Here is a 14,664-nt window from a genome sequence, read left to right as displayed (position 1 = left end):
CATATAAGTACTTCTTTCAGTAATTTATCAGGCAGTATGTAAACATAGCACATTTGTAAAATGTTAATTTAAAATTATAATTTAACTAGTATATATAAAGTTGGAAAATATCCAGAAACAGTTATATAATTGACTGAGCTTGGGACATAAAAAGACCATAGAAATATATTATTTATCTTATTTTTTTATCTTTTTAAATTTAAAGCAGTCGTTTTCTAACTGATTTATATGTGTTTAGATTGCTTTAATTTTGTATGCCGCCCAGTCACAACGTGAAATGGGCAGCGATGCATATGTGATCAATTAATAAAAATAGTACATAATAAATCATTGCAAATCAGAAGTTTAGCCCAGTTCTTTTAAAATTTAAGAGCCAAACTCCTACTTCTAATATTGCACAACTGCCCAAATTAATCCTAGTCTTTTTCGACATGCTGCTTTTTTTAATATTTTGCATTGCAACGCCCCTAACTCTTGTCTATTTGATATGCTGACCAGGGATCATGGGAAATGCATTCCGTCTCATGTAGCCTCTTGCTTGCAGGTGCCTTTCGTTTGTCGAAGTCACTGAAACAGATGATAACAATAAATGCCATTTAGGAAATCAGCAAAAAAAAACCCTGGGTGAGCATGCATGTAAAGGCTAGAGGGAAATGACTGACAGCTCAAAAATGGAGCCAAACAGCCCCAAAGGCGGCAGACGCTTGTCTGATAGAATCCAAAACAACCAATGAACAGCGGCGAAGAACTCCAGCGCGAGAGAAAGGGGAAGGTCTAACCTACAACGCGCGTTGTTTACTACAGGAGAAAACTCCTAGCAACCGAAGAGCTAACGTCCCCATGGCGACCAGCTCTAGCTATGCAACAGAAAGAGCGGTGGACAAGGCCGTATCTTCTTAGATTCTAACAATTACGGAGCGAACCGGCATTGGCTCAGTCTGGTAAGCAGCTGCGAAGAAGTGAGTGTGCTGTATATTCAACGTATATTCAATATAACACAGTTTGAGCTGTATATTTGTTTTCTTGTGTTTAGCATCTTTCTGCAAGATTCTGGGATGGTCATAAGCCATGGGAGTAGTCTTGACTAGAGCAGCTCAGTGGACCGCGGCTGGATCTGGAACGGGCACATTAGAAATTACCCCCCTGAATGAATCTCTTTTAAATGAAATTATCAAGTTTACAGAAACGTTTAGTAGCAAGCATCCCCAGGAAGCAGCCTTTGTCTTTAAAGAACCACTTGAATGGCATACAAAACTAGAACCATCTGCATTTGAGGCAGGCTATGAAGTCAGGTAAGACTGTGACCAGATCGCTGTCCCCAGAATATACAGTATAAGAATAAAATATGTCTTCAAGATACCTTTTTATAAGTGCAGATTTTGGTTTCCCCATTTCCTAATAAAATATTAGGCTGTGATTTGGCTCTTCTTCCCACTTGATATCTTAATAGGTGTGCATAACTTTGCATCTTCAGATCTTCAGATCAGCCACCATTTTTATTTTATGAATTGGTCAAGATAATTTCAAGGCATGTAAAAAAATATAATCACAGTAAGAGGGTGGAGTTCATCAAAGAGAATGTTTGAAATAGTGACTAAAGTGCTGAGCTAGAAATCAGGAAATGGTGAGTTCTAGTCCTCCCATAGCACAGGTGTCAAACTCGCCACGTCACTTGATGTGTCGCGATGTATCATGACTCTTTTTGCATTGCTGGCAGTGGAGTGGGCACGGTTTCGGTATGATGAAACCAGCCCGTGGGTCGGCAGTTTGACACCCCTGTCCTATAGGCATGAAAGGTGACTGAATGACTTTGGGCCAATCACGCACTCTCAGTCCAATCGATCTTTCAGTTTCCCATTGTGGGAAGCTGCTAGGGAAGGTTGCAAATGGCAATCACATGAATACAGTGCATTGCAATGTTGTAATCACAAAGTGGACCCGGGCACCCTAATCACAATTGTGACTGTGAAGACACAATGATTTAATTTGTGGACCAATCACAAGTCCCCCTCATTCAGCATCATTGTGATTTTGAACTGTTGCTGAATGAATGGTCATAAGTCAAGGACTACCTGTAAAAATAAAGTGATTTAAATCTAAAACCTAAAAAGAAATAAAATTTAAATTTGGCTAGATGTGCCTATGATGCATTTGAGTGTACCAAGTATACATACTGAAAAGATCCTAAATTAAAAGACTTATTGCCTACAATGAACTGTCATTAAAAAAATTGCCATGAAATGTAGATCAAGGATCATGAAAATTATCATTCAAAATTCTGGAGAACCCAGCATTGAAAAAGCTGATCTGTTATATTCTTTTTGAAAAACTAATAGGTGCAGCGTAATTTCTAGATTCTGTAAGGCCTCTTTTCTGTTTCTTTCCTACAACAGGAGAGAATTCCATTCTGGCAAGTTGTTGCCTGATATGTCCTATAATGTCTTTTAAAGATAATGAGCAATATTTTGAATTGGTCTCAGAAGCCAACTGGCAATTTATGTAGTGACCTCAAATAGGCTGGTGAGGTTGACCCCTCAGGTGTAATAGATTCTGTATTTTATTCTATCTGTAGTTTCCAGGCTATATTTTGGGGAAGATATCAAATTGAAATGTGTATATTCCAATAAGTAAATAGCTACTAAGGATTTTCTTTGTGAAGAAATATTTAGAGAGAGAATGTAAGGGCAAAGTCAACCAACTTAGAATGTACTGTAAGGAAATGTTACTTCCTCTGGAGTACATAAACTAAAGATGTTCACATGTTGATCCTAGTTTAATTTGCTACAAAAATATTCTTTATTCTCTTCTCAATGTAATCCAAGCTATTAAGAGACTGCTCACAATATTTAATAAATTAATTCTGATAAGTTAATAAAAGAATTAACATTCAAACCTAATATTATTTTATTGGAAGGCAAGATCCTACTGTTAGATGGATTAAAAACAGTTTGAGAAAATGATTTACAAATGATCATTGAGAAAGAGGATCTGAATAAGACTTGGGTTTATATTTCAGTTTCCAAGAATTGGTTTTCACATCTTCTGCCCAAATTAGAAAAAAAATAAATCAGAAAAATGCATAGAGGACATGCAACTGATAAAGGTGGTATATATGGCTAAAAGGAAATCTATATTGGAATACCTGCAGTGGAAAAAAACAAGCTATGTTTAGTTATTAAGAATTACTGCATTTTAAATTATTACTTTATTCTTTCAGTGAAAAAACTGTTCAGTCTCAAGAAAGAGACAAAGATGGACAACCACTGCTCCTCCTCAAAGGATCAACTATTAGCGTTCGCAGTTTTGGGCAGCTGTCTCATTTACTCTCTGTTGCTGGGAAAAAAAGACTAAAAGAAGCACAGGCATGTCTTGAAGGTATTTGTAATAATAATAACTTTATAGTCACTTTGAATGTACACTAATCGGCATACATTAAAATGAAATTTCATTGCACGTTCTCTGAAAACCTGGATATTTCTGAATTACATGATGATTTAAGATGCCTTTTCTCAGTTCTTGCCTTGTTTGGCCTTGTTCTATTAATTGAGAAGGAACTTGTTACTAGTCAAATCTGGGAGGGATAATTTATCATGATTCAAAATAAAAAATAGGCTAAATAATGCTAAAATTAGATGTTTTACAGCTAATGGGATAATTTTTCATCCAAATTCATAAATATTTATTTGTAATTAATCAAGACGTTCAATAACTCAATCTGAGATTTTTATGTAATATGAATAACTTATAGCCAACAGAGATCCCATTGTGAAAATCCTTGGCCCTGGATATGGAACAATAGAAGGAGAGGATTTGTCCATGCTTCGTTTACTAGACAAAATTAAAAAGGATGATGCATCAGACAATGAAATTAAAATGAAAATTTCCCTACTACTTCAGCAATTGGATATGCAGTTGCTGAACAGCTCGCTGAAACAGATATCACAGTGAGTCTATTTCAGATGGTATTTGTTTATCTAAAATGAATTATGTCCCTCTCAGAGGGCAAATCTCATACTTTTACATTTTTTAAAATAAGATTTATGTCATATGTTAATCTGAAATCTGAACCTAATTTTTGGTAGTTTCCTCTTTGCCCAATAGCCCTTGTATACTCTTTCCCAAACCAAGTGGTCCAGGCTTATGTATGAGAATTTCTGCCTTAAAGTGAATTAGCCAAGCAGTTATAGTCTTTCTGTGGAATATGGAATTGCTTTGAAAAATAAATCCAGCATATTCTTTAATTGAATCTTTAAATGTTGTTAGAATGTAATTAATTTATTCTAATTACAGAGAAGTGAGATTAACACCAACTGCTGTGAAAAATGAAGTAGAATTGCTTAAGCATTTCTCTGGGCCAATGGAAGATGCAGTCCTTGAATCACTAGAATATTTATCAGGTTCAAATTGTGTTTTTTTATTCTTATTATTGAAAAAACTGTATATTAAATGCAGAATAAAAGATAGGCTGTCAAACCTTTGGGGTTTATGATGATAATGGAGAATTTGATAAATTGACAGGAGTCCCACCGTACACTGATCTTATTAGGGAAGAGGGAAGTCAACAACATTTATCTATTTATACTTACTATTTATAACTTTTATATCCACTTCCACAGAGTGCCACAGGAAAAATTACTACTTACACAGTTCTAACCTTTCTAGGGTATAGAGATATTATGACATCTAAATATATTTTCTAAGGCTTTCTTTGCTACCTTACAACTGCTAATTTGTGGCATATTTTTTGATTGCTTTATTCCTTTATTTTTGACAGTTGATTCTAAAAGGCAGAAATTGTCAATGATTTCAATATTGTCACAACCAATTCTAAGGATGGTTGCTATACCTGTTGTCATTTATTTCTGTTTATAGCTCTTTCCCCCCCATCTCATACTTGTCTCTGGACTGCACCACAGTTAAAAACACAAGCCAAACAATGACATAATTAAAACAAAACTATTAAAATATGGTTACAATGATTACAACCTTAATATAGACTAGGAAAACTTACAGACAATGTAGCCTTGTAATGGGTTCCACACTTCCATGGATCCCCAGACCTGATGACTTCACCCAGTATCTTTTATCTATTATTTTTATTTTATTTTAATCCCATTTATATCCCACCCTTCTCCGAAGACTCAGGGCGGCTTACAATTTAAAGCACAAATCAATGTGCTTAGCAATAGCCTTCATTCTATGTATATGCCTGGTTATTAGCCCCCCCAAGCGGCATTATTACAAAGTCAGCTTATTGCCCCCAACAATCTGGGTCCTCATTTTACCTACCTCGGAAGGATGGAAGGCTGAGTCAACCTTGAGCCTGGTGGGATGCGAACCTGCACTAATTGCAGGCAGCTGGTGTTACTTAAGGAGGCATTAGCCCACTGCTCCACCAAGGCTCTTATATGGTTGATGTTAAATAAGAATAGAGAGGATGCCAAGCCTGGTGACACACCCCATAGTAGGGATGAGGGAATAATCTCTCATAAATACAGATTGGAACCTGCCTCGAAGAAAGAAAACTAGCATAATATGGTGCTGCCCACTTCTAGCTCCTGCTAGAGATAGATTGATGGTATCAAAAGCTACTAAGAGGATAGATGCACCATCTCTATCTTGTTCTCATTACAGGTCATTGTTGATGACCTTTTTACCACTTTTTGTGAGTGTGTCTTGGAATCAGTGTTAACTTTTGGCAACTGCCTGGGCAACTTGGTTGACAGAGAGTGACTAGCCCAAGGTCATCAAGTTGGCTTTGTGCCTAAATTGTAAATAGAATTCATGGTCTTACAGTTTCTACCCTTCTGCCTTAACCACTATATGAAACTGGCTCTCTTTTTTTAGTAATCTGCACTGACTGAATATGAAATATTTTATTTGTACTAACATCACAGTGGAAGTTTATTTATTACATTTTTTCCTCTATCAGGTAAATTAAAGTGGACTAAAAGATTGCTCTTGTTTTTTTAGACTATGAATTCTTCAATGGATGCCGTGCCCCACCTTGGAGACAAGTACATGGGGAAATTTGTTATTTATCAATTAAACCACGTGACACAGATATTATGTTTGTTACTTGTAGCACAGCAGGAGTATTCTTAAATGGAGTAAGTAATTACATTCACAAGCAAAGCTTCATGGCATTTATTTCAGATATTTTTTTTTTAAATTCCATTTATATCCCGCCCTTCTCCGAAGACTCAGGGCGGCTTACAAGCTTAGCAGTAGCCTTCATTCTATGTATATGCCTGCTTATTAGGGCTTTCACACACACACCCAAGCGGCATTATTACAAAGTCAGCTTAATTGCCCCCAACAATCTGGGTCCTCATTTTACCTACCTCGGAAGGATGGAAGGCTGAGTCAACCTTGAGCCTGATCTAAATAAATGTTTGTTTGCTTACTGGCTGAAACTGTTAAGCTACTTGGAAGTCAGTAACATAAATACCTTTCTTTTAAAAAGACATTCAAATACATAATTAGCTTAGTTTTCAATTTTTACACCAAAATAATTTTGTGGTAATGTGCACCTACATTCCATTCCTGATGTTTCTTTATACAATTATGCTATTTTTATTCTAGTTATGAATTAGAATACAAATTGTTTTCTGTTATTGTAGTACTTGTAATTGTGAACTGGATCACCATTATGCATACAGTGTAATAATTTGAATTTTTAATATAATGAGCTTTAATACTGCTGAGAGAAATAAGGATTATAATTATACAATTTTATTGAAACAAGAAAATAAATAATATTGAAAGTAATGTGATATGGATAGCTTCACTCACTTTAAATTTTAAGAGACTTTTCAGAATAGAATGGATTAAACCAACTTAAATCATGCCAGAGATGAAGGTTGACTATGTAAACAACCTGGAAATAAGTTCCATTAAATTCAGTGTAACTTACTAGGAATGAGTATAACTTATGTTTCTGAGAAATCTGTGGAACAGTTTAAAATTACATAAAATTTGGTTTTCTTATAGGGAAGAAGCAGTGAGAGAGATGAAATTGATTATGAGAGGAAGAGTGACATACAAAAAGATCTTGTCACATTTTTAAGAGAACGATCAGCAGCATTTGCAGAAAATATGGCTAAACAGGTATGCATTTCTTGTTATTATACTTCTAGTTATCAACCATAATGTGAACAGCTTGAAAGCTTGTATAGCTTAGTTCTTTTTATGTGACTTTGTCTGTATCTTATTTTGGTTCGGTCTGTTTATGCAATATATATTTATACATGCACACATTCAAACACACATTGGCCAAGTTCACACATATTAAGTCATAGACTGGGTTGTTTGGTTTATTATGTTGTGTGAAGGTTAGATTAAATGCAGGGAGACTCAGATTCTAATCTACCCTCATCAGTGGAACTCACAGAGTGACTTTAGGTTAGTGACTCTTTCTCAGACCTCATACAAGATTGTGAGGAAAAAATATCTGTAGAGAACATTATGTGTACTTGAACTCAGTACCCCCCAAAATGGCATGTAAATTCAATAAAGCATTGTTAAATAACCAGGGTTCAATATTACATGTAAGCCCACCACTAGGTTTTTCGACTAAGTTCTTTTGGTGATTTTCAGTATATAGAGACAAATTTTAATTATATCAAGAACATTGCCCAGAATTATTAAATCTGGCTGATATTTAAATTCTGCTAAAGAAGTATACAAGTCATTGTTGTTTAGTTTTAGTTTAGTTTATTAATATTTCTATACCGCCCTTCTCCCGAAGGACTCAGGGCGGTGTACAGGGCAAGAATAAAACATAAAGTTACAAAAATTAAAAAGTTATTAAATACATGCCCATAAAAACAATAAATAGATTAATAAAACCCCCAATAAAATGATAATAAAACCCCCTGCAATCCCACCCTCAGGCCAGGCCGGCTTGTTCGAACAGGTATGTTTTCAGATCGCGGCGAAAGGAGCGAAGATCCGGCGCCGTCCGGAGCTCAACCGGTAGCTGGTTCCAAAGCTCCGGAGCGCCCACAGAGAAAGATCTCCCCCTGGGGGCCACCAGTCTACATTCTCTATAATTGTTGTATTATAGACTGAATTATTTGTGCTTTCATAAACATAGCACAGTGGTCAAAATTATATAATTATAATTTTCAACATTTATTTAGATAATCTAATGCTAAACTAAGTTACTTAGAAGTGAGAATTTTGTTGTTGTTAGTTGCGAAGTCGTGTCCGACTCATCGCGACCCTATGGACAATGTTCCTCCAGGCTTTCCTGTCCTCTACCATCTTCTGGAGTCCATTTAAGCTCACGCCTACTGCTTCAGTGACTCCATCCAGCCACCTCATTCTCTGTCATCCCCTTCTTCTATTGCCCTCAATCTTTCCCAGCATTAGGCTCTTCTCCAGTGAGTCCTTCCTCCTCATTAGGTGGCCAAAGTATTTGAGTTTTAGCTTCAGGATCTGGCCTTCTAAAGAGCAGTCATATAAGAGATTATGAGAAACTTTGTAGAAAAATGGAAAAATTTTTGATGATGAAAATTATTGGTAAATACAATCCTCATTTCATTGTCAAAAACCAAATGCAACAAAGTATTTTGAATGAAATTATTAGGAATCAGTTGTTAAATATTTTATCCATATTTTTTTTAATTTGTGCATGAACCTTAGAAAATATCTATGGCTGGCTCAGAAATTTATCTCTGGAATTTTGCCAATAAATTTATTTCCTAGATCTTTAACACACTTATTTGGAAGCTGTTTTGATTTTAATGGAACTTATTCCAAGCTAAGGACTGCAGCAGTTGGCAAAAAGTCTCTGTTCATCTTTCTACACATGTTTTTCCTTTAAGCAGTAGTATAATTTTAAAGCAGGAAAATATCATATTTTAACAAAAAAGGTCAACTGTCTTTGACAATGCTTTAAATAATCAGAACCATTCCTCTTTCTAACTTCATCTCTTATGATTTGAATAAAAAGAATATTCATTATTTTATAATTTTCTTTGATTTCAACATTAGGAGTACTTCAAGCTGACACAGCACATATTGCTGTTACAATGTAGCAGCTCTAGTATTTAAATATTGTTGGCAAATCAATAATATGTTTAATTAAAAATAGCAGTTATAATGGTATTTATGGCAAAACAATTTCTTTATATTTTTAGATGTTGCATTTTTATAGGAATATTAATTGCAAGTAAGCTAAAAATGGTTAAGTTTTGAAGTAAGGAATAAAATACCATTTCTCATAATTTATAGAGAAATAATGACATCAATAAATTAAAATCTAAAATAAACCTGCACACTGACTGGAAGGCTACAGTTTATTCAAAGAGAACTGACTCAACCAAAAGGAAAGGATTGTTTCATAGATCATGGAAATCCTGTTGAAAGTGTTTGGATAAGCGATAAGAAAAATAAAATTCATACAGTAGTAAGTTATTTGTTGTAGACCTGGACAAGCAGAAAGTAGGTTGTGTAAAAGGTGTATTGTGTAAAATGACTAAAAATTTAAAGGAGCTCATAATTTTGACAATGGGAGATATAAACTTCCCTGACATCTGCTAGAAATGTAACTCTGCCAAAAGTCAGAAGTTCAACAAATTTGTGTCCTTGTTGACAACTTTATTAGTTAAAAGATGGAAGAAGGAACAAGGATTTACTATCCCAAATCTAATATTTACTAATAGATAGAAATTTGTTGAATAAATTGAGGAATCCGTGGTTGTTGTCTTTGATTTCATGATAGCAAGGGGAGGAAGAAGAGTATGTTGGGCTTCAAAATAATAGATTTCAGTAATTTTAAATAGATGGTAGGCCAGTTTCGATGTCTTTACATTCTGGAAAAAAAGTGTATTAGGGAGGGAGATCCTGTAAAACATGATAGTACAGTATAGTCATATCTGAAAGAAAAATGGAAGATATCTATTGGGACCATTCTGAATATACATAGTGCTTTCCAAATTGATGCAAAGAAAAAGACTTGTATAACAAATGTCCAGGGAGTCTTTATTCAAAAAAGGATACAAAGCAGTTGCCAGGTTTGGTAGGGATTGAATCAAAAAACGTAAAGTGAAGAAATGCCCCAAAGAACTCAGAAAACATTTTCAGGAACATCAGAAAGAAATGATTGGTAACAGGTGAAGAAGGAAGCATTCTTAACTCATCTTTTATATCTGCTCTAAGAAGGGAAACAAATCTGTAGCTGGCCTCACTTCCAGTAGAGGAACACAGACTAATCAAGAAAAAGGTAAAAGCTTCCCCCCTCCTCCCAGGAGAATGGTATAACCCGAAAAGAATAAGAAACCCCATGCACCCAAAACATAGGATTCTGACAGGAGGCTTCAGGTTTTAATAGCAAAGTGACTGGTTATCTACATAAATATCTGCTATGCAGTTCATATAGCAAAAGTTATTTAATATTAATATATTCATGTTCAAACCATTAATTAGGATTTTAGCTAATAGGTTTACTTCTTAAAATACAGAATCAAGTTTATATTTTTTAATCAAAAGTTTTATTTTGTTTCATTATGGTTATCTTTTTTAAAATCAAGAATTGTGATTGGTAACTTTTATATGCTAAGAAAATCAAACTACCTAGCCATCCTCTGATTTACTAATTTTAGCATGTTTTACTCATTTAGAAATATGATTTTTCCTAAACATTTTCATCTCTTATTAGAAATATACATTTTTTGATGAACCAAAGTATGAAAAGCATTATCAGCATATGGTAGCAGTTGAGGCAGATGAATATGGCCAAGACCCAAAATTTTACGACTATGCAGAAAAGAATGTTTTTGAAAAGCCTAAGAGTCCTCTTGTAAAAAGTAAAACTCCTGACAGCAAGAAATTAGAACCATCTCTTAAGTGGAAGACTACAACAGGCACTCGAGAGTATGTAATTCTTTTAGATTTCCTGACAAATATAATTAATTAACCTGAATTTTTGCAGTGTAATATTGTTGTCACTATTTTAAATTTTTTTTGAAACTGAACAAATTTAAATTTGCTATAATTTAAAATCTTTAAATAAATTGTGTTTTCTAAATATGTTATTTTTCCTTATTTTGTGGCTTCCCAGCAATTAGTAAAGTTTTGTATTCGAATAATGTTTCTTCCATTTAAGTACATGTCCGATAAGCAGGCACACGATTTACAAAGGTGGGTAGGAGCAACTGTATCTGTAGGATTTAGAATGGAGCATTTAGGATTCAAGAGATGAGCTTGTGGCTCCAAATTTTCACACTTGACAAGCAATTTAATGATACCTTGAAATTTTAGTGCTTTGTGATTGACCAGTCTGGCTGGTTGTTTCATTTATATCGTATTTTCTTTTGACATATGTGTTGATTTCCCTTCATCCCTTTTATTAAGGAGCAAGGGCAAGATTGAGAAGTATAACTGATCTCCCCAAGACAATAGTGATTTTACCTTTGCTTCTGAGAAACTGAAATTCTAATGATTACATCATAACAGGTTCTTTACCAGTTACCATTTCACACAAAGAACAGAATATGTGCAGATAATACTGGCAGTATTTTGTTCAAGCAGCAAGGCTAATGTTAATAATTGGCGACTATTCATAAGCTAGGTTGAGATTCCACCCAGAACCAGTCAAAGTAGAAGACAGGAGGAGCAAGTGGTTTGGTCTACAAGCTCAAAAAAGAATCCCGGGATCAGAGTCAATGGAAACTGGGCGGCATATACATTTAATAAATTATTTGTGGTTGGTCACACAAATGATGATAATTGAGACACGTGACACTTTTTCACTGGATCTCTGAAATGTTCTAATTCCATTTTCATGATTGGTAACATATACAGCATAAAGGGGAAAAAAATAAAAACCACCTCTAGAAGCCCAACAACAGTAAAATTCAAGTGTATTGCTAACACTTGTATAAGTTACAAGATAATTAAGCAAATAACTTTTCATTGTGGTTACCATTATGCAAATTACTAGATAATTGGTCCTTTTAAAACAAAACTTTTAACAAATTCAATATAATCTAGGACTATTAGGACTGACATGTCATAAAGAATTCAAGTAGAGGAGAGAGGCAGTTCTGTTGAGCTCTAGTAACTCTAAAGTCTGCTTTCCTATGATCTGGGAGTGATAGGAGGTTTTGAGGGCCTCAGTTCTTCTAGCCCAGCTTGTATATATTTGAAAAAAGGAATGTAGAGGATTAATATAGCAAGTCTTCTGATAAAAAGCACCATTCAGAGGCTTTAGCATAACCACATTTTGTCTATGATATCCAGCTAGCTTGCTTAATGGAACAAGTATTCTGTATATACTGCACATAAAAAAATAGAGGTAGTCGCGGACTTACAACCACAACTGAGCCCAAAATTTACGTTGTTAAGCAAGACAACGTGAGTTTTCCACCATTTTATGACCTTTTTTGCCACAGTTATTAAGTGAATGACTGCAGTTGTTAAGTTAGTAACGTGGTTGTTAAGTGAATCTGGCTTCCCCATTGACTTTGCTTGCCTGAAGGTTTCAAAAGATGATTACATAGCCTTGGAACACAGTAACCCATAAGTATGAAACAGTTGCCAAGCATCCATATTTTGATCACATGCCTATGGGGATGTTGGAATGGTTGCGTGAAAAACAGTCATAAGTCCATTTTTTCCAGTGCTGTTGCAACTTTGAACGGTCACTAAATGAATGTAAATTGAGGACTACCTGTATTACAACATTTAATTATGTGTGCAATCTTCTAGATTTTCACTGTGATAGTATTTTCAACATCAGTGATCATTAGTTTTAACTGCCTGTCAGCAAATTCAAGAAAGATCACAGAATGGATGTATGGTATGTGCTAATGACTCTTATCAGAGATATATTACTTATTGCAACAATTGCAATAGTTATCTGTACAAGTTGTGAATTGCACCATGAACTGAAATGCACTATAGTATTAGAACATTACTATTTTCATTGTAGCTCTTGCCCAGGTTCACACAAATGTCTGTTAAAAGTAATTTTGAAAAGTTAGATGAATAGCTGCAGTAAAAAAAATGTTTAAAGAAGAAAAGAATCTGAGTCTGCTTTTAATATCAAAAGGCCATGACCACAATTCAAGAGAGAATTAACTGTGCTTAGGTCCATTGAAATCATTAGGTTTATTCTTTGCTGCACTTAACTGAGCTGAATTATGGCCCATTTATAATTCTAGATTCAGCAAATTTTGCTGATAATTTGTGATGACATCATTTCTTTATGCTTCTTTAACAAATTATTCAATCTAAATGGTATGACATTAATCAGTTTTAGCCTATAATGGACTTAGTTCAGAAATTAGAACATTTATTACGTATTCATTATACCCTTAATTGTCAACGAACAATGTTAAATCTGTTTAGAAGCAAAGCAGCAAGAAAATCCGATGAAAAAGAAATCAAGCATGCCACTCCAGAAAGCAAGAAAAGATCCAGTGGAACACCAACTGCCTCTCTTAAAAGGTACACAGTCTTAATAATGCATAGCTTTCTTTTGCTTGAATTAAAAGCATAATTTTCCAACATGAACAAGATAGCAAGAAATGATTTCAGCGTCTCAAATGAGCAAACTGAAATGGTTAAATTAATGGATTTATTTAAGTTTTTTTTTACTATTTTTATGTGCAGGAGTCTGTAAAATCAGTTTTAGTCTCAGATATGAATCTTACTTATTAAGTTTTCAAATGGAAAATTTTCTGGTGTTCCCACTTCTCTGCATGACCAAACAGGGAACTCCCAAGCTGAAAATATAAACCTGTTGGTTCTGGCAGAATTGTGTTATATTTGCATCTGCTACCATTTTTCCAATCACAGACAGAGAAACGATGATTGCTTGGCTTATTGTTCTGGCTCTTAATAGACATTTCCTTAGCTCACATTTCTTAAGCAGTGTACAGAACAGATCTCAGTTTTGAACAGTGTGCCCTGAAATTTAAATACCCATTTGGAGAGGTTTTTGTATTGCTTTGTTTTTATTTTTAGTAATCTCGCTTTCTCTCTTCTTCTGTGCTCTGGGACCAAGTTAGTATCAAAATCTGAAAAGCAAACAAATATATCCATTCCAAGAACCTTCATAGTCAGTCACATTGTTTCTCCAATTTCACAGTATTCCATCAGCAGAAGATCGTGCAGGTTAAAACAAACAATTTTAATTTTTTTCTACTCTGTGTCGGTTAAGTGAATTATGTAAATTTAGATAATTTGTTTATAAATTAAATAATTGATATCTATTAATGAGGATATTAATGCACAGTTTTGCATGCTAATTTTATAAAATAATAGCATAGTACAGTGAGAACCTATTACATATGATATATAGGTCACATATAATGTCTTCTGATCATTTTTTTAATTATTACTATGTGGCAAAAGATTGTTCCAAATATAATTGAAACCAGGAAGGACGCTTTATCCTTCTTCTTTTACAAGCTTTTTTTATACTGAACGTTGCACATATATTATTTCTCCAGTAGTTCCAGATGAAGAAGAAAACATACATTTAGCTTCAGAGATAAGGTGCTTAACTTTGGAAAATTGTTCAAAAGAAAAAAAAAGACCTTTGGAAAATGAGTCAATCCATTTCCCAAATTCTTCTACAACTTTACTAAAAATCAAAAATCAAAACTGGAAATGTTTTAACATTTAGTTTGTTCATATGAGATAATAATC

The 14,664-nt window shown here is 34.3% G+C and overlaps 1 protein-coding gene across 1 annotated transcript in view; it reads left to right on the top strand.

The window, feature by feature from the left end:
* Positions 1-1,068: 1,068 nt before the first annotated feature.
* ODAD2 (outer dynein arm docking complex subunit 2) overlaps positions 1,069-14,664 on the top strand; it is a gene marked incomplete at both ends in the record, with an annotated part of 153,961 nt that continues 140,365 nt past the window's right edge. The window contains 8 exons of the mRNA XM_083379420.1: positions 1,069-1,292; positions 3,218-3,375; positions 3,749-3,944; positions 4,291-4,397; positions 5,974-6,110; positions 6,994-7,110; positions 10,667-10,881; positions 13,360-13,458. Of these exons, the coding sequence (XP_083235546.1) occupies positions 1,069-1,292; positions 3,218-3,375; positions 3,749-3,944; positions 4,291-4,397; positions 5,974-6,110; positions 6,994-7,110; positions 10,667-10,881; positions 13,360-13,458 (1,253 nt within the window). The remainder of the gene's footprint in view (positions 1,293-3,217; positions 3,376-3,748; positions 3,945-4,290; positions 4,398-5,973; positions 6,111-6,993; positions 7,111-10,666; positions 10,882-13,359; positions 13,459-14,664) is intronic.

Source organism: Vipera ursinii (genome assembly GCF_947247035.1).
Source record: "Vipera ursinii genome assembly, chromosome: Z".
Classification (NCBI taxonomy): Eukaryota; Metazoa; Chordata; class Lepidosauria; order Squamata; family Viperidae; genus Vipera; species Vipera ursinii.
The sequence above is the reverse complement of the archived record's forward strand: the minus strand, read 5'-3'. Positions and strand labels throughout refer to the sequence as shown.